Genomic DNA, 20819 nt, shown 5'->3' on the forward strand with positions numbered 1-20819 from the left:
GATTCAATATCAATGGTGAGACAAAATAGTAGATCGATTAAGTAATGGCTAGGTCAGAAAAATTCAGTTTTAAGATAACCAAAATATTCTTCCACAGCGGCGTCACCAAAATTGTGTTGATGTTGTTTATGGCCAACACAACGAATTGCGCTAGATCGCACGACCTTCGAATAACCTCGCGGACTGTCAGCAGCAAAATCGGTCAGGCCGACTTCTGACTCGGGTAGGCCGAGTTCTACAGGCAGCCGGTGAAAACCTAGATCCGCCGCCTCGGGAGGGACCCGTCAGAGGCGGCGCACCTAGGGTTGTTCTGAGATTGGCAAAGCCACTTAGAAAGCCCTAAATCGCCGTAGAGATGAAAGAGCAATGCAAGGGTTGGAAAAGTTAGGGTTTGCAGATAACAAGTAAATGTATTAGATTCGATTGGCTATGTTAGGGCTCAATCAGTCGTGGCCCTTTATATTTATAGGCATGGTGAAACGTCTCGCCTCCCTGAGGCCGGGCCCGCTTACATCTGGCAGCTTATATAGGACATAGACTGCCCTCACAGACCAACACAAGTCTTTTGTGCACACTTTGTCCTCACTCATGCGCATCCGAGAATAACTTTCCGGTCGGTCACCCATCCCCAAATTTCTCCGGGCCAAGCACACTTAACCTTGGAGTTCTTTGGAGATTGACTTCCGGAAAAGAAGTTGCAACTTGTTGGTACAAGTATCCTATTAATCTCTGGGCCGGGATGTCATATACTCACCCCCTTAAGAGACCGACGTCCTCGTCGGTCAATCCCAAGCCAGGAACATCCTCTCTTGGCCACGTCTCGTACGTCCAGTGCTAATGGCCTATGTGCGACATCTGTGTGTCCAGTGCAAACGGTCTCTATGCCACATCCGTGCATCCAGTGCCAACGGCTCATCCCAGATGCCCGCGCACTAACCCGCCACGCGCCCGTCCACATGTCGGTGGCATCTGCGCCCCCACGCGCCCGTGCTCATGCCCGCGCACTTATGCCCTTATGTGCCCGTAAAACCGCGAGAGTCGGCTTTGATACCATTCTGTAACGTCCCACCTTCCCAAGGTCAGGCCCGCTTACATCTGGCAGCTTATATAGGACATAAACTGCCCTCACAGACCAACACAAGTCTTTTCTGTATATTTTGTCCTCACTCGTGCGCATCCGAGAAAAACTTCCCGGTTGGTCACCCATCCCCAAATTTCTCCGAGCCAAGCACGCTTAACCTCGGAGTTCTTTGGAGATTGACTTTCGAAAAAGAAGTTGCAACTTGTTGGTATGAATATATTATTAATTCTATTAAGCCCTGGGCTGGAATGTCACAGATGGGAGGTCTTGCCCCAAAAAGAGTTGAAACTCTTACAAATCCCGTGATAAAATACAACTTCTATTCGGATTACACAAACTTTCATAGGCACAAATCTTCCGGAAGACATAACTCCCCCATCTGGACTCCAAATTGGGCTTTCTATATATGCATTTCGATCGTCTCGACGAGATCTATGCAATGGTGGAGTCCATTGGACAAATTGAAGAGGTTTACAAACTCGGCCTAGGACGAGTTTAAGTCGGCTTGGCCGACTTGCCCTGCCAGACCGGCTACAATGGCACTAAGTCGGCCAGGCCGACTTAGAACTCGGTCGGGCCGACTCTGCCCAGTCAAAACAGCTATGTGCCAATTTTGATCGTCAACAACATGGAAATAAACTAATAAAAGCATGCCCAGATAACTTCTACATAATATCCTGATTACTAGATCAGAGCAGCTTGTGTCACTCTTATTAGCAACCATCATTCAATTATATGTGTATGTCATGAAATAAAACTATAAGTTATCAGTAGGTGCGGCACATGGGCTAAGTTGAGTCAAACTTTAAGTACTGTTAGTACAAAATTTGCACCCCTAATTTGTGTTAGTTTGCTTTGTCTTTTCTTTCTCATTCTTAATCATTCCCATTTATTTTTGCTTTAAAGGCTCTCAAGTCTCAACAACTCCACCCTGCCAGCCCCATGCTCTATAAATAGATGCCTCTGCCCCCATCTAGTGGAGCGCAAAACCGAAAGAAGCAACAACAACTCTAGTTGAAGCAATGGACAAGGCCACGCCCAAGGCGCAGGAGGTGGCGACGGAAGCCATGGCGAAGGGGGCGGCGGAAGCCCTGATGAAGGGGGCTTTCCAAGAGGCGAAGCTTCAGTTGAAGGTCAGAAAGAAAGTACATCAGCTCAGGGACGACCTGGAGTGGCTGCGGGCGCTGCTACGACACGCCGACCAGCGCCGTCGGCAGGAGATCAATGAGTACATGTACATTGAGCTGTGGGTGCCGCACGCGCGTGATGTGGCTTTGGACGCCGAGGACCTCCTGGAGGAGTATTCTCAGAAGGAGAAGCTCAAGTGCCATTGCATCCTCGACTTGCTGCCATCCTTTGTTCGGTGGCTCTGGCGGCCATTCATCCGCCATTCCATCAGTAACCAAATTGATAACATCAAAGAAAGGATTGACGAGATCAAGAAGACGAGAAAGGGCTACGAGCTGAAGATCCTCCCCGAAACCTGGGCTCACCCGGAAAAGTATTATATCGACTGGTATATATATATACATTCTTCCTCACCCATGCATACATGCCATTTACAACACAATTCAATTTCAACACTGTGCTAAGTTGATAAATATACATTCTTCTGTTGCCTAAAATACGGATCAACTTTCTGACAGAGAGAGTACAAGTTACAAATAGGAAACACTATGCATAGTACTTCCAGGTTTCATCTTTTTATTATATATATAGTTCTCTCAGGATCAGGAAAGGAAATATATGACTAGCACTAATTCAGGATGGTAGCGGTTTCAACCAAATTATTATTGCTTGAAACTTTTGGATGGTCAGTTCAATGTCCATGAGCAAAACCCTTTCCCGTGGGGAATGGAAGGATAGTCGCCCCGCAAGGGAGTGCCGGAACCGAGGTGTGGTGACGTGGCAGCATCAACGATATAGTTCCCCACTAAAAGGAGCTAGAGAACACTACTACACAGTACACAAAGGGTCCAACTCTCGTGTGTCCAAAATCCCATCTGTCATGGTTCGATAGATGTGTGAGATTTTCCGTTGAAGACAAGCTTATTTTCTCTGCCACATATAACTAATTGTGACAGAATCACTATGTCACCGCTCGAGACTAGAACATTGATTTAAAAAGTCATTATTTTTCACAACTCGAGATTGGAGCTGGGATGACAGAAAATTAGAAAAATTCCCCGTAGGAAATGAATGATAAGCTTAATTTTTCTTCCATACATAAGTAACCCTAAAACACGTAACCTCATCGACCGGACTACTGAAATCCAGGTCATTGTCATCGCGGCAACGTCGGGGCTTGGGCGAGCTTGGATCCAATGAAGCATATTCATACTCTGTCATCTCAGATCCAGAGTCCCGACTCGGAGCCAGAACTGTGGTTGACCAGCTGAGACGGGTCCCAAGCAGGGACCATATTGGGTTTTTCGGTCCTAACTTGTTTTGCAGCTTGGGCCCGTTTGATCTTCCCACCCAACCCATAGGTTAATCTTCCAGTGGCCCCATAGATTGATCTTCAACTGCTGCTGCTATGCCCTCCCTGGAGATTGTCTCTAAATTTCTTAAAGTGAGCTACCAAATCAAACAAGTTTTTGTGCTAATGTAGATTGCACATAGATTCAAAGCCAAATTTGAACTACATCAATACATGTATAAATTATTGCTAAATTGGTGTATAAATTATTCCAAATTGGTGTATAATTCCACCAATTCCAAATTATTTCACATTCCAAATCCCACTAATAATGCACATAGCACATTCCAAATTCCAAATTTCAGTAATGAACATAGCAAATTCCAAATTTCATCAAATTTAATTTCACAATCCAAATATTCTATTAAAATTCCACTATTTTTCTATTAGATTCCATCAATTTTCCATTTAAATTCCACAAATTGTTTCAAAAGTGGCAGGGAAAAGGACCCCACAGCTTAGATATTAATAAAGTCACTAACTGTGGCTGGATAGAAACAGGGGCTCCAACTATCCAAACATGAAGGGTAAATTGTTGCTTACTAAATTATCAACTGAAGGGTACATCTAGAGTGCAGAATCCACTCAACATTAGAGGAAAGTTGAAATCCACATCTACGGATTTCAGAAAACCTCCCAAAGATTGATCCCTTGGATGGATAAATCAGCTATCCAAACCATCTAAATCAACAGACAATCCAGAATTCACGTATAGCCACTCCAATCAGCACCACATTTGCCCAATTCTCATGGTAAAACGACGCACCTGAATTTGTTGAGCTCGTGGAGGAGCACACTCTGCAGAGAAGGGGCCGACCGGAGCTTACCAAGGAGGGCGGCGCACCGGCGGTGGTTGGCGGAGGCGGGAGAAGGCTGGGGACGGTGGCGGCGGTGAGGACGATGGCGCCTGGGCCAGAGGCAGCCGCAGGCCGGGGAGGATGTCGAAGAGGGGCACTCGCGGGCCGGGTGGTGGTGAGGACAGGGCACGCGCGAGCCACGAGGTAGCGCCGCCGCGAGGAGAGGGTGGAGAGGCCGGTGTGGAGGCGGCGTGCGCGGGCTGGAGATGGCGGCGGTGAGGCCGGCGCCGGTGGCAGCACATGAGGCCACGCCGCTGCGGGTGCGGCAATCAGGATGGCAGAAGGCTGCAGGATGCACGGACATTGACTAGGGGGGACGGCAGTGAGGACGACAGTGGCGGGGGCGCAGGCCACGGAAAAATTTGGCAGCCCACAGTGTCTTTTCGATATCACGCACCGGGCCTTAGGTTTTCCAGAGCGCGTGCAAAACTCATAGATGAAATCACTTACACGAGTGGGTGCTGTTACGCCTGCCGATCTAGAAACCAGTTACATAGGCGGCCGCGGTTAAGCTGGCCTGTGTAGTTAAATGTTTTCTTCCATTTCTTTTTCTGTTTCAATTTTTAATATTATGTAAAATTTTGATCTTCTGTTATTTGTTTTAATAATTTAGTAAATTCTTGTTCTACTAATTTTTGTGTTAACAAATTTTAAAAATCATTATCTTTTGTTATTTGTGTTACTAATTTTGTAAAATTATTATTTTTTATTTTTGTTAACAAAACAAAAAAAATCTTAATCTTTGTTTATTATGACAAATAATTTGTAAATCATTGTTATTCTCTCTTTTTTTGTGTTAACAAATTTTAATATTCTTGTTCTTTTGTTCTTTGTGTTAACAATTTTTAAAAATCTTTATCTTTTGTTATTTGTGTTAGTAATTTTGTAAAATTATTGTTTTGTTTATTTGTGTTAATAAGTACCAAAAATCTTTATCTTTGTTTATTTGTGTTAAATAATTTGTAAATCATGTTATTTTTTGTGTTAATAAATTTGAATATTCTTATTCTTTTATTTTTTGTGTTAACAAATTTTAAAAATCTTTATCTTTTGTTATTTGTGTTAGAAATTTTGAAAAAATTATTTTTTTTATTATTTGTGTTGATAAATATTAGAAATGTTCATTCTTTTTTAATAGTTTTTAAAATCTTGTTTGTATTATTTCTTTCAATAAATTTTCCAAAAATCTTATTATTCTATTATTTTGTTTCCACATAATTAATATAAAACGTCTTTCACTTCAATAGCACAAACATTGGGCACGATCGAGTTGGATCCATGCGTACATTAAGTTACATAACTTATGCCCTGGCAAATAAAGTGACATCATCATCACGTGCATCCATGCATACATTAAGTTACATAACTTAAGCCCCAGCAATAAAGTGACATCATCATCACGTCCATCATATATTAATTTGGAAAGTAATTAACCACTAACAAGTTTCACTACACCATCTTCTCGCACCCTGCCCCAGGGCTTGGCATTGGTTCTTTTACAAGCTTGATCCTACGCAGAAAATCTGTGAAGAGTGTCATCTCGTCGTACTTATTCTATTCCTCCACATCCTCCATATTCTTAACTCCTAGGATTTTTTGCTTCCCAGATACAGCTAGGTGCTTCCTCTCAAAATGAGAGATCGATTAGATAGAAAACCTGGGCGACGTGCTCAGCAACAACCCATGGCTTGTCTTTATGTCCCACATTGGTGAGGTCGAGGCTTCTGAAACTGAATATCTCCACCAACACATCATTTGGGTGTCTAACCCATTGACATTTGAAGAAGGAAATCTGCATAGTCCTCCATAGGCTAATTCCCAGATATCTTCAATAAACCCAAAGTAAGTGCTCTTTTGGCCAGTGTTGTCGATGACTTCATACTGAATGCCACTGTTTTGGACCACCCGAATTTTTCTGTCCTTTTCAATGGTGCAAAACATGTACCCACATCGTCTGTGCTCTCTCATGACCCAATTATCACCGCGACCTGCCCTTATGCCCGACTTACGCGGAAACTCCTACCCTTATGTCGACTTACGCGGAAACTCCTGTGGCATATGCTGGTTCAGTTCTAGCTGTATTGTACATCCATTCTCCGTCTCCGTCCATCTGAGATATCAAAAAATTAATCGCATCAATAAAGAGTTCTACTTTTCTTTTTAAGCATCAATGCACGTTTACTGCTATACATAAAAACATTCATAAAAATTTATGCAAAAAGAAATATTGTAGTAAAATCCTTCATACATAAAATACTCCATCAGTCAACACATTATTTTAGCAAATTATTGCAAAATAAAAACCTTCATAAAAAGTTATGCAAATTTATTAATTAAATCCTTCATAACTCAATATCTATGTATCTAAGCATTAAATTAAGGATAAATTAATAACTTTTATGCAAAAAAGATTATAATATATCTCTATTGAAATAATTTAATTGTTGCAACACTTATGTTTCCCATTATTCTTAATGAAATAGCTAGCTAATGTGAATCTAGAAGTAGTTCATTATATATAGATTTAGATCCAATAATTTTTCCATTCTTGATGAACCTCGTAAGGACCAAAAAATGGAAATTTTTAAATAACAGTATTTTAATGAAAAATTACAGAAATAAAATACATTTATAAAAATTGCAAAACTAGCACTTTGTCACCATTTGAAGCGACAAGAGACCTGTCGCCACTTCAAATGGCGATTAGGCCCTGTCCCCATTTGAAGTGGTGATAGGTGCCATTGTGTTGGCCACCGTGGCATCCACATAGGCGGCGAGGTAGCAAGTCCTGCATGGTGTGGAGAACGAGGGCCTGTTCCCACTTCAAGAAAAATGGCTGGCAATAGGACCTTATCGCCACTTCAAGTGGCATGAAGTGGCGACAGGTAACCGCCAGTTCTTCCTACTCAAGTCAGCCATGAGTCAGCTCCTCTCTCTCTGTGTGTGTGTCAGGTCAGACTGACCTCAGCAGGTTACCTAGCAGGCGTGTATATTGTCCACGCTAGCAGTCCTCGTCAGCGACGGAATGGAAGTGGAGCGGCCTAAATTTGAAAACGTCCGGCGGGAGCCTGCGTTGCTTGTCTTCTTACCTGCTGACGTGCACAACTTCCACAAGAGCACCGTAGGCTGCTGAGGTCAGTCTCAGGTCTGATCAGATGCCCTACATTGCATTGTCAGTGCATCTCGATGCAGTATTACGTCCTGTCGATGCATGTAGGGATTTAAGCGGTTCATTTTTTTGCGGGTTCCCGCAAAGCCACGAAAAAAATACTATTTACGGGTTCGCAGACGAACCCGCTTGCACCCCTACATGCACGGTAGTGAACTCGTTCGCCAGTGAATCAGATGATCAGTTGAGCTTGCAGTGGAGCATCTTTACTTGTCTAGGAAATGGGTTGGTTAATACAGTAGCTGGGAACGCATCGAGCCACGCGTACACAACCACCATCCAGCAGAGGCTTGTAGAGACATCCCACCTAGCGGAGACCTGTCGCCATTTCAATTGGGGACAGGATTGTACAGCCCACGCTGGTACTCCGACGGCCGCCACAGTGGCTGCCACATATTCCTGTTGCCATTTGAAGTGGCGACAGGTCCCTTGTAGCCACTTCAAATGGTGACAGAGTGCTAATTTTACAATTTTTATAAATGTATTTTATTTATGTAATTTTTTATTAAAATACTATTAATTAAAAATTCCTAAAAGCATCAAACTGAGGCAAGAAAATGAAGTCATATAATGAATCCACTCATTTGAGGGAAGACAAGCCACTAATTTGAGCTAATTTGGTGCCTAAATGGTCAAAACGCCTCTCAAGATCTAGAACAAATTAAACCCTAATTAACCAACAAAATTGGAGAAAAACTTCAAATAAAACATAGAAATGGCATCTACATACCTTAGGGAAACTATTTCCAAAAGGAATTGAAGAGCAACACCCTCTACTCCCTTGTTTTGGGCACAAAGCAGGCCGCCACTATTCTGTTCAGATCGCTCGGGTTGTCTGAACATGGCAGCTCAGCCTGCCTTATGTAGGAAAGGCCATTTATACAGGCGGGCATATATAGGCCCACCTCTGTAAATGGCATTAGCAGAGATGGGCCTATGGCCCCATTTACAGAGACGGGCCTATTTCAGACCCGCCTCTGTAGCGACCTATATACTCAGGTGGGCGAGCGGAGGCCCGCCTGTGTATATAGGTCGACTTACGAAGGTGGGCGTCTTACCTCCCCGCCTGTGTAAAGGATTTACAGAGGTGGGCCAAGATGCTTGGGCCTGCCGGCTAATTGCATTTACGGGGCGCACATTGCCTGCCTCTGAGCACAAAATGGAAGCGCCTTGGTAAATGATTTTTCATGTAGTGAAAATCACTGTCTGTTAGAAAATTATCATTATCTTTCACTCGAGGGATGGAACGGTGAAAAAGTAGGAAAACAATATTTTTCTAGAGTCCTAAATCACATGTTTTTTGTTAGTTCAATTTCTAAGATTCGAACAACGGCCTTCCCCTCGCATGATCAGGGTTTTCCTAACCGACCGGTTGGACCAAACCGGCGCCCACCGGTTCCGGTTTACCGGACCGGTAGAAACCGGTCAAATTCAAATTTGAATTCAAAAAACTCAGTTCAACCGGTTCGTACCGGTATACCGACCGGTTAGACCGGTTTACCGGTCGGTTTGACCGGTTTGAATTCAAATCCAAATTTAAAATCGCATGTGTAACCGGTTTGGACCGGTATACCGGCCGTTTAGACTGGTTTACCGGCCGGTTTAACCGGTTTACCGGCTGGTTTGACCGGTTTACCAAGTGGGCCTTAATGGGCCGTCTCATTTTTTTCCTTTTCTTTTTTGTTTTAACTTTAAATGCCCGAAAAGTATGTTAAACGAACGAATTTTTGAGAAAATTTGACACCATTAGATTCGTCGCACCTTGAAGTATTTTTAGAAATTTTTTGGGAATTTTTCATTTTTTTGAATTCAAATTTGAATTTTGAATTTGGGCCGGTTTGGTACCGGCCCAAACCGGAACCGGACCGGACCGGTTTGACCGGTAACCAGTCAAACCGGACCGGTTCCCACCAGTAAGGTGAACCCTGCGCATGATTCCCTCTCATCTTTTATTTTCACCAAAAAAATTTATGATTATTTGAATATCAAAACTATTTTAAATTAAAAAGTTGCCTACTGCAAAGTTTCAGATATCATGGGGAGCTACAATTTGCACGTAAAAGGTTACTTCATCCGACTAAGGATGGATATTTTATGTATCTTGAATATCTAACTACAAACACACAAATAAACACTGTTTTTGTGGCTCCGTATAGTAGACCGTATACATCATATAATAAGTCTATAGGTTGAAGTGTAAAAATAAGCCATTGCTCTCATGGTTCCAACCTCTCATTTCACAAAGTTTTTTTATTCATGTCGTTAGACATAGCACAGTCAAGGTGTTATAAAAAGTCCTTGTCGCTAATGGTTCCAACCAGACGGTCTAATCTCACACAATTTTCGATTCTTTTTCGTTACATATAGCATAACCTCTCGACAAGGCATCCCACGAGAGTGTTTAGTAGCATGGGAACGCCTTGACACTAACCTTTAGAAATTTTTTTTGGAGGGTCTTCAATGTAATTATCACATTTTTTAATGAAAATCAACTCTTGTTATTCACTACTTCATGGTTCACATCCACACAGGTCTGATCTAAATGAAGAAAATATTGAAGATCCAGACAAGCTAGTAGGTATCAAAGAGAAAATGGAACAAATTGCCACATGGCTCACCTGTCGAGAAAAGCCGCTGCAGACTGTGATTGCAATTATAGGGGAAAATGGAGTGGGCAAGACCACATTGGCCAGCTGCATCTATCAAACGAGAAGCGTCAGGACCCAATTTGACTGTAACATCTGGATTCATCTACCTCAGAAGTTTAGGGTGGTGGACATCCTCATTGACATCATCCTGCAAACAATAACAAGTGTAGATATGACAGAGGCAAAGAAGAATCTCCGAGGAAAGGATGAGGAAGCACTCATGCAGGAGCTAGCTGAAAAGCTTAGCAAGAAAAAGTACTTAATTGTGCTGGATGATGTGCGCCGCCTAGAGGAATTGAAGTTCTTCTTGGCAGTGCTACCTGCACAAAAAGAAAATGAAGAAAGTGCTATTTTGATCACAGCACAGATCAAATCTCCCAATCCTCCTGCTGCCAATTCGAGTGGGCAGCTTGAATATATGACTGGCAGGATTCATAAAAAGGAAGTTACATCTGCTGCCTGGCTACAGCTTTGCCATCACTATGTGGAACTAAAGAAGCTGGAAAAAGGTCAGGGAAGAGAGATGTTCTGCAGAAGGCTCTTTGGAGAATCGGACTTCCCCAGCGGTTTCCGGAAGATGCATGTGCATTCTAAGGCCCTTGAGAGCCTGTTGGACCAAAGCTTACCACTGGCAGTCACTCTGCTAGCTGGGCTTTTGAGGACCAAGAAGGAAGATGAGTGGACTGATGTAGTTGATCTGCTACTCCAGTATTCTAAACACAACAATAATGGAGATGATAAGATAGAGAAAGAAGAAGCAACAAAACCGAATCTGGAAGATGAAGGAAACCGAGAATCGAAGCAGCAGGAGCAAGAAAAGGAAGAAGAAATAATGGAACAGCTGCAGATTGGAGAAGGTCAACATCAAGGAGAGCAGCACCAAAGAGAGGCGGGTCAACAAGGAGAGCAGCAACAAGTGGAACAGCAAGCAGAAACCCAGAATCAGATAAAGCCTGTGGGCGGACTATTCAGGAACCAGCCTCTGATTAAAAAGATCCTCATACTGAGCTTCGATGACCTGCCTTCGTACCTCAAACAATGCCTCCTTTACTTTGCTGCATTCAAGGCTGAGGAAGACATTGATGCGGAGAAGATTATTCGGCTGTGGGTTGCTGAAGGACTTGTGCAAGCCACTGATGGCCACACCATGGAAGAGCATGCTGAGGACTGCCTAAAGATGCTAATCTCCCGGTGCCTGATCAATTTGGTCCAAGTGGGCTACAACAACAAAATCATCACAGTCAGCATCCATGAGAGTGTCCTTGACTTCGCCATGTCCGAGGCCCGTGACAGCAATTTCCTCCAAGTCCACCACAGTACCACTGATCTTCCTCGAGCCGCCATACGTCGGCTCTCCCTTCAGAATGCATTTGACACCCACACAAGGTTGAATCTTTCCACTCCAAAACTCCGTTCCTTGCTGTGCGAATTCCCGGAAGCCCCCAGTGATGATCACAGAAAGAACATAACTAACTGCTACAGCCATAGCATTCAACAGGTGCGGATGGTAATCACAGGCCGCATTAACAACGACCTCAACATCTGCCGGTGCACGTTTCTGCGGGTGATTGACCTCAAAGGCACAGTTCAAGAGTTTACCTTACCGGAGGAGATTGGGTGGCTGGTCCATCTAAGGTACCTCGGACTTGCAGACTCCAGGTTGAGGGGGCTTCCTAGTTCAGTCAAGAAGCTCCGAAGTCTGCAAACCCTGGACATCACCAACACCGATGTAGATTCAGTCCCACAGGAGTTCTGGAACCTCAAAGCACTCCGGCATGTGCTAGCGCGACATCTCAAGAAGGGACCCCGCCAAGTGCATTCGTTGAACAACCTGCAGACCCTACATGGTGTCCCCTGGGGCCGATGGGTTCACGAGAAGAAGAGATTGACCAACCTCCGGTCCTTACAAGTATGGAATCTATCGACAAGTAAACGCTGTAAGGCTCTCCTCACTTATCTTGCCAGCCTGGAGTGCCTCACATCATTGGATTTGGAAGTCAAGGAAGGAGCTCAAATCCAACTAGATAGGTTGCTAATTATGCCAGTCCTGCGCAATCTTGGAAGTCTTAAGATACATGGCCCGGTACAAGCAACGGAACAGAGCTACAGCTACTTGCTCCCTAACCTCAGCAAGCTGGAGCTCTGTGGATCAGGATTGAACCAAAACCACATCGACATGATTGCTGGCTTGCCAAACCTTCTAGAGCTTATCCTTGGGAAAGATTCATATATGCACCAAGACATGAGCATCCCACCCAATGGGTTCCGTGAGTTAAGAAAGCTCCGGTTCAATGGATTACCGGAGTTGGTGAAATGGCATGTTCAATCATCAGCAGATGGTGTGTTGTCATCGCTCTCGCACCTTGAGCATTTGTGCATCTTCAGCTGTGCCAAACTGGAGCTTATCCCAGACTACCTGCTCAAGCTAGAAAATCTTGTCCAGCTAACCTTCCACGACTTGCCAAAGCTTCTGATGCTTCCCTCCCTAGGGAAATTCTCATCCAAGAATCCGACATTAGTGTTGGGGGAATAGGTATCAGAAGAACAGTGATTATTTCTGACGAATCGGCATTATTGCCGACATCACTTGTAGTTTACCATTCATCCATGTATGTATAATGTATACATAATGTACTGTACCTCGTTGTACAACAGTATGAATATGCTATTAATGTTTATAATATAAGTCAATAAATTGATGTGTTTTGGCAATTAGAGGGGAGAAACGGTTGGTTAAGCTATGCCGTATTTAGTTGCCTCCCGTAAAATTTTTAAAAAGACATTTTTCTACATTTGAAGTATTAAACATAGACTAATCACAAAAATAATTACAGAACTCGTCTGTAAATCGCGAGACGAATCTAATGAGCCTAATTAATTCGTCATTAAAAATTGTTTACTGTAGCATTACTGTATCAATTTAGCGTCTAATTACAGCCTAATTAGGTTCATTAGATTCGTCTCGCGATTTACAGGCAGCAGTCGCAATGCATTTTTTATTTCGTCTAGATTTAAGTCTCCATGCAGGTGCCGGAAATTTTTTTTTGGAATTTTGATTTTTGGAACTAAACACGGCGCTAGTCTCATGCAAGTGTCATAGGGGCTTCATCCCTATTTAATATGTCATCACATCAGCACACTATAGATGACATGTCATGTTAAATACGAAGAGAGGAAAAGAGTTTAATGCGGAGGAAGAGAGTTACTAGTACATGGGGATGAAACCAAGTCGGCACGGTTACCTAATGCATGAAACTCCATGACACTCCATTGAGAATGATTTGTTTCGGACTTTCGATCCCAATCGGATTGGAGATCCACATGGCACATATAACCCATCCTCATATGAGAATTAAATGCTATAATTATCCTATGAAATAGTGAAATGAAACTGTACACTCAGAGATTGCAAACAAAGGTGGTGCAGATACTATAGCAATTTTGAAAGCTGGAAAAGACAGAGAGGGCGCCGTCTAGCAAGCGTCTGGCTAGGCCTCCCGGCTCAGGTGAAACCTGGGCGGAATGAAAAACTGGTCGTCAGCATCATAGACAGCTGCGACTGCAAGTTTGCCAGAGCTTCGGGAGGGGTTCACAGCGGAGGATGGTTGGACGCATTTGGGCCGTCCTGCCACCGGTCCGCCACGCAAGCCCACACTGCTGGCCGGCTGACCCAGCCCTCTGCTGTGGGGGTGACCGATTTGACCCAACGGAGGGGCTCGGGGACTGCGGCAGTAATCTCTCACCGGCAGAGGATTCACCTCTACTCCCGTGACCTTTCCACTCCTCCTGCTCGGGCTGACCAAGGGGCTATCTTTGCTCAGCTGCCCGGCTTTGATGGGAGGGTGAGGTTCTAGGGTTTTGCGAGTGGTAGTCAGTTAGCCATGATCTATTCATCTCTTCTCGGAAAGGTTGAGTGTCGAAGGAATATTCTAACCATGATCTATTCATCTCTTCTCGGAAAGGTTGAGTGTCGAAGGAATATTCTAAGGGAGGGGCCGAAAGAGCGATGGATCTATCATAAGAACTGAAGTGATTGAAGAAGGCAGCTCCCATGAGTGCAAATTCATCTCCCATGAAGAACAGAGCGGTCTCCAAGTACGAGGACCTCCGGGTGCAATGAGCTCATTAGCTGGAACTGTCGAGGGCTGGGTAACCCCTTGACAGTGAAAGAACTTCGCGATCTGGCGAAGAAATTTGGCCCATCTATTCTATGCGTGCTTGAAACTCAAGTTCACAAGTTACGTGTAGAAAGGTCTCAAGAGTACGCTCGGCTTTGACAATGCTTTTGCTGTAAGCAGTTCTAGTCGTAGCGGTGGCCTAGGAATTTTCTGGAATAATGAAATAAAGATTGAGATTTTACCTTACTCGTAGTACCATATCGACGCTATCGTCACTGAGGTGGGTGGTGATCCATGGAGATTAACATGTGTTTATGGAGAAGCACAGGTCAGCGAGAGGTTCAAGCCATGGGATTTGTTGAAGCATATAAAGTCATCATCGCTCTGCATTGGTTGTGCATTGGTGATTTTAATGAGGTTCTACAACGGGAGTGCAGGAACGGGGCTACACTCAGATTGTCGGTTTCTGTGAGATGGTTGATGTTTGTGGGCTGTATGATCTAGGCTATGAGGGGAGAAGCTGGACGTATGAGAAGAAGGTCGCTGGTGGATCTTTTTGTGGGTCCGTCTGGATCGGGCTCTTGCAACACCAGACTGGTGTGGGCGTTTCCCTCTGTCGAGAGTTCGTCACTTGTCGGTCGCAGCTTCGGAGCACGGGCCAATACTGTTACACTGGAATCAGGAGCTAGAGCGTCGACATCTTAAGGGGAGGAGGAGATTTCAGTATGAGATGATGTGGGAGACACATGAAGAGTTTAGACCTTGGCTAGCAGATGTTTGGCAAGGGGAGAAAGCGCTGACACTTAATGATCTGAACCGCAAGCTATTAGAAGCCGCAGGCAGACTAGCCGGTTGGGGGAAGCAAACGTTTGGGCACGTTCGACTCGAACTTCAGAAACTCAAGGAGGAACTTGACAAGCTGCAGCTAGATCCAAACCGGTCTGGGCCATCTCACGCAGAGATCAAGATCACGGACAAGATCCTCGAACTAAACCATAGGGAGGAGATCATGTGGCAGCAATGATCTAGGATAAGATGGCTAACAGCAGGGGATAAAAATACCACTTTTTCCATCTTCGGGCTACCCAATGCAGGAAGAAGAACAAGATCAGCTGCTTAAAGCGGCCAGATGGCCAAGTTACTGAAGATGCTCAGGAGATGGGTAGAATGACAATGGCCTTCTATATGAATTTGTACAGTTCAGAGGGAGTGAGCGACATGGAGCTGGTACTAGATACTGTCCCAACCAAAATTACACCTGCGATGAATGACCAGCTACTTGCTCCTTTTGAGAGGAAGGAGGTGAAAGAAGCTTTGTTCCAGATGTTTCCCACAAAGGCACCAGGTCCGGATGGCTTTCCTGCACACTTTTTTCAATTCCATTGGGACCTATGTGGGGAAGAAGTGACTTCGGTGGTGCTAAGAGTGTTAAGAGAAGAAGACGATGTGTCGAGTATCAATGACACTCTGATTGTACTAATATACCGAAGGTTGAAAGTGTGGATGAGTTGGGTCGACCTATTAGCTTGTGCAATGTCATATACAAAATTGCTTCAAAGGTGGCGAACAGGCTAAAGGTGATATTGCTCAAGGTTATCGCAGAAGAACAATCAGCTTTTGTCCCTAGTCGTCTAATTACAGACAATATAATAACAACATACGAGTGACTGCATTCCATGAAGCAGAAGAAAGCTTGGGATCTTCGTTATTGTGCACTGAAGCTTGAAATGTGAAAGGCTTATGACCGGGTTGAGTGGAGCTACCTTCAGGCGATCATGTCTCGACTGGGTTCCATCAACTCTGGGTGCAGATGGTAATGCGACTGATTTCTTCAGTTTCTTTCTTAGTTCTTTTTTAATGGTGAATGTCAGGATAAATTCAAACCATCGAGAGGAATCCGTCAAGGGGATCCTATCTCTCCATACTTGTCCCTATTGGCAGCAGAGGGCCTTTCGTGCCTGAAAGTGCATCTTGACCCCTAGTGTGTTTTGGTGGATTGATTGACACCACGATTAAAGGGCTAACTATCTTGTTGAGTATATGAGCAGGAATTGATTATCACAATTGTAATCTATGTGATGAAATAAATCAAGATTCAAGACACATGCTCATATGACAAGATGAATGACTTCTATGTGAGTGCAATTCTTAGCAAGAAATACAAAGTGGCACGCTCTCAATTTATGAATTGGCCAAAACTTGAGAGCATGGGAGATCCAATCTTTAATGAGATCATTAGTGCATGCAAGGCTAAGCACATATACAAAATCATAGCATTTCAATATGATTGGAACATTGAAGTGATTGCCCAATTTTATGCCACTTGCTATTTTGAAACACATGATGATATGAGATGGGTAAATTGGATGACAGAGGGAAAATGATATAAAATTAGTTATGTTGAGTTTGCAGTCATGTTTGGATTTGGGAGAGCTGATGCAGAAAGAGTTAGACTTCACCTTAGCTCTCCTCTCCCCAAAGAGGAAATGAAATGCATGTACTTACCCAGCAGGGAGTCAGAGTTTGGGGGGGCCTAAAGGACTAATTCCATTTTATGCATATCTTAACAAGTTCTTTAGGAAGACACTTGCTCCTAGAGAGGGTGATGCTCACAATATATCGTCATATGGAAAGAATTTGCTATATGCTTTAACTCCTAGTGAGCCAGAGTTCAGTGTGTTTGATTACATATGGGAGGAAATCAAATCCATATCTGAATCACCTCAAAAGTGTTGTGGTTTTGGAGCTTATCTCATGTTCATGATTGATCAAAAGACCAACAAAAGATTTGAATGTGATTACAAACATCCTCCTGTTGATGTCAAGATGGACTCACACCCCGGACTCACTCTTGCTGAAATTATTGCATCTAGAGAGCAAGCTGCAGCTCCAGGTGATGGTGATACAGACCCACATGCTCCTAGTGCACCACATGTCCCTACTCGCTCATATTCTAGGCGTGGTGGCTCTAGATCTCAAAATTGGGAAAAGCCTCCCTCTCCAATTAGAAAGATGTTCAACATGATTTTTGGGATGTGCAAGTCCACAAATGATGTGGTGCACAAGGAGAGGGAAAGAAGGAAGAAAGACACTTTGAGGCTAAAGAAATTGCAAGAAGCCATGTTGCCCAATGATCCTCCCTCACCCATTGGCTCAGAAGGACAGCAAAGTGAGCCTGAAACTATGGAGCAAATGAATGCTAGATATCAGCAAGAAGATTATTGGGGGCAGCTCTATGGTAGTGGCACCACATCCTATGTTAACCCTACTGTTGTTGACCCCTCGACCGCTCCTTTCGTGCCTCAGGCTCCTCAGTTTCCACCACCACCACCATCTTATGGGTTCGATGCTTATGGAGCTTGGATGTTTGACCAACATGTTGGTGATGCCGGACAAGGTTCGAGTAGGCAAGATGGAAGACAAGACGATGAGGATGATGATCAGTAGTAGAAGCCCCAGAAAGACTCCTCTCAGACCCTTCTTGGTGATAGATGACAAATGGGGAGAGATTATTGAAGATTAAAGCTTCTACTCAGTTTTCAGTGCTTCTGGTCAGGCAAACCCGGAGGTTCCGAGTTTCCAAATCCGGAAGTTCCGGATTTGGGTGTGGGATGCCACATGCCATGTAATAAATTCGTTTTAGCTCATGAGGACTTAAGAACAAATTGTATTGTGTGATATTGTGTGGTGAACCATGTTTAGATACTTTAAACTAGTATGTGATGCTTGTTAGTGTGATAAAAAGTGATGAAATGATGTTTTGTTGTTTTTGGCCAGTTCTGCTTGGCAAATCCGGAAGTTCCGGATTTGGGACCCGGAAGTTCCGGGTTTGCCTGACCAGAACTGACCTGCTTCTCTTATCTTCCTTTTGTGTGAGATATCTGTCATATGCATCACGTATTATTTGATCACATATTTGTTTTGCACTCCACGGATGCTAAGATTTAGGGGGAGCTCTCTGTTTTTCTTGTGAATATGTGCAAAAGGGCATTTGAGGCCAAATTGATTGAATTCCATTAAATGCACATAGTAAGGGGAAGCCCCTACAAAATCTGAAAATTCAAAAGCTATATTTGTTATATCTTTTTGTAAGTTTTAATCGGTGTTGTCATCAATCACCAAAAAGGGGGAGATTGAAAGTGCATCTCGACCCCTAGTGTGTTTTGGTGGATTGATTGACACCAGGATTAAAGGGCTAACTATCTTGTTGAGTATATGAGCAGGAATTGATTATCACAATTGTAATCTATGTGATGAAATGAATCAAGATTCAAGACACATGCTCATATGACAAGATGAATGACATTTTCTAGTATGAGAATATTAACAAACAACAGCTACCATGGAAATTGGGATATGTATCAACGATAAAGAATTTATTCGTATATCCAAATGAAGCTTGTTGATGTAAGTGGAATTCAAAATGACAAGCCAAGGTATTGTGAATGAGACAAAGGTGTATGCTTAGGCATAGTCTCACAATTGGAGAAACTTGTCATAAGGAATGTATGAGATAGTTAATGATCAAGCAAGCATGAAAGAAATGACGCTCAATGTAATGGCAAAATCAATGTGAGTTCAAGAGGGCTCTTGAGGATAAATGGATGGGATCGAAAGGCGTGTTTCTAGAGGCTATGTAAGCAAAGGCTTGGCATGAGCAAAGAAACCGATAATGATCAAGTCCAAGAATTCTAAGAGACATGGAGAATTTCATATTGACAAGTGTCATTCATTAGAGAAGAAAAATTGCTTGTGGATCAAAATAGATTTCATTGTAAGTTAAATGTGATACAAGCCTACATGAAGCTATATGTGATGCAAGGATGAAGAGTTGGAATTCGGGAATGGGTTTCTAGGTACTAAGCTTGGAAAAGGGCAATTGTGGTTGTGCCGAGGAACCAATGCTAGGGTGACGAAACGTTCTTTGGGTTCAACTTGAAGAATCTTGGTCATGTGTGGTGTTCATGTTGGGAAGTATCAATCTTTCTAGAATCTTATTGTGAAGACGGTGACTTGAACTAGAAGTGGATTTCATTCGAAGATAAAGGTTCAAGGTCACTAGCTCAAGGAAGATGTGCTCAAAGTAAAGAAGCCAAGTTGGATGCACACCTCAGATTGTGATTGATCAACACACGGCTTAGGATGAAAAAGAGAAGCTCAAGAAGTTGAAATATAATTAATCTTTGATCTTGAGTTTAGGTATGCCGTACTATCAAGAGGGATGCATCACAATGGTCTTTGGTTTAGTCTCAGTGCTCAAGTAACCCATATAAGTTGAGAGAGACACAAAAGCCTCACATACACATTTTAACATTGCTGCCAGGGCAAATCCGGAAGTTCCGGATTTGGAATCCGGAAGTTCCAGATTTGGCACACGTAGTACTAACGGCTAGTTGATTTGAAAACCCGGAGGTTCCGGGTTGTAGAATCCGGAAGTTCCGGGTTCTAACTGTCACATAACGGCTAGTTTTGTTGGGACCGGCTATTTATACCTTTTAGCCCCCTCCTTGGTGGGCTGCTGTTCCAGGCTCTATTCTGTTCATTGCTGGTCATCCCAAGAAGCTTGGTAGCCATAGTTGAGCTCTCCCCAACCTCTCTTTGTGAGATTGTGTGATTAGTGTATATTCTTGAGTTGGGTTGAGAGAGTGAATGCTTGAGAGCACTAGAGAGCACAACAAACCTTGAGCATTTGAGATTAGCCGTGATTTGTGTGATTCGCATTTGTTACTCTTGGAGGTGAAGCCTCCTAGACGGCTAGGCATCACCGGCTAGCTCCCAAGGATTGTGGTGAGCAGCGGCAAGTTTGTTGCAGCACCGATCTTGTGCCACGAAGGCGCATGGTCATATAGTGGAAGGAGGAGATAGTTTGACCTTGGGGTCGACATAAGCTTCCTCAACGGAGACTAGGATTCACACGTGGGTGCACGGGGTGAATCTGAACTTCGGTAAAACAAATCCTTGTGTTCATCGCATTTACATTTGTTTTGTGGATTTGAGGAGCTCTCCATTAGACACTTGTGTCTTGGAGATATTGTGTTTCGTATGTGCAGGATCTGCGTGAACCTGCTCAAGGAACTTCTCTGAGCAGACTCTACAATTGGGGTTTGAATTTACATTCATTTATTAGCACTACTCTTTGTGTTCACTCTGTTCTGAGTGAACTCGGAAGTTCCGGATTGACAAACCCGGAAGTTCCGAGTTCACCCACTGTCTAGCCCAAATCCGGAAGTTCCGGATTTGAAACCCGGAAGTTCCGGGTTTGGCAGACAGTGAATTTAATCCGCTATATTTGAGTGAAAATTTGTAGGTGCGCCTATTCACCCCCCCTCTAGGCGACATCACGGTCCTTTCAGTGCCTTATAAAATCAAGAATCCAATCACCGAATCTTAATGGGATCATGGTGGCACCATCAGCTCTGGTGGCTCACCTACTCTTTGCCGATGATAGCCTGCTATTCTTTAGAGCA

At 43.7% G+C, this 20819-nt stretch overlaps 2 protein-coding genes across 5 annotated transcripts; one reads left to right on the top strand and one right to left on the bottom strand.

The window, feature by feature from the left end:
• The first annotated feature begins 2019 nt into the window (after positions 1–2019).
• LOC120644811 (putative disease resistance RPP13-like protein 3) lies at positions 2020–12929 on the top strand. Of its 3 annotated transcripts, none has more exons than XM_039921528.1 (3): positions 2039–2597; positions 10118–11002; positions 11174–12929. In XM_039921528.1, exons 1-3 carry the CDS (start codon positions 2104–2106, stop codon positions 12765–12767), a joined length of 2973 nt encoding a protein of 990 aa, XP_039777462.1. In that variant the 5' UTR covers positions 2039–2103; the 3' UTR covers positions 12768–12929. The 3 variants fall into 3 exon arrangements, with proteins under 3 accessions (XP_039777460.1, XP_039777462.1, XP_039777463.1); XM_039921529.1 differs by adding an exon at positions 6025–6259 and having other exon boundaries at positions 2452–2597; positions 10118–12929; XM_039921526.1 differs by having other exon boundaries at positions 2020–2597; positions 10118–12929.
• Positions 3176–4845, bottom strand: LOC120644812. Of its 2 annotated transcripts, none has more exons than XM_039921530.1 (2): positions 4327–4845; positions 3176–3626 (listed from the first exon to the last, which is right to left on the bottom strand). In XM_039921530.1, exons 1-2 carry the CDS (start codon positions 4719–4721, stop codon positions 3572–3574), a joined length of 450 nt encoding a protein of 149 aa, XP_039777464.1. In that variant the 5' UTR covers positions 4722–4845; the 3' UTR covers positions 3176–3571. The 2 variants fall into 2 exon arrangements, with proteins under 2 accessions (XP_039777464.1, XP_039777465.1); XM_039921531.1 differs by having other exon boundaries at positions 3176–3639.
• Positions 12930–20819: the final 7890 nt, after the last annotated feature.

The sequence above is a fragment of the Panicum virgatum genome, chromosome 8K (genome assembly GCF_016808335.1).
Source record: "Panicum virgatum strain AP13 chromosome 8K, P.virgatum_v5, whole genome shotgun sequence".
Taxonomy (NCBI): Eukaryota; Viridiplantae; Streptophyta; class Magnoliopsida; order Poales; family Poaceae; genus Panicum; species Panicum virgatum.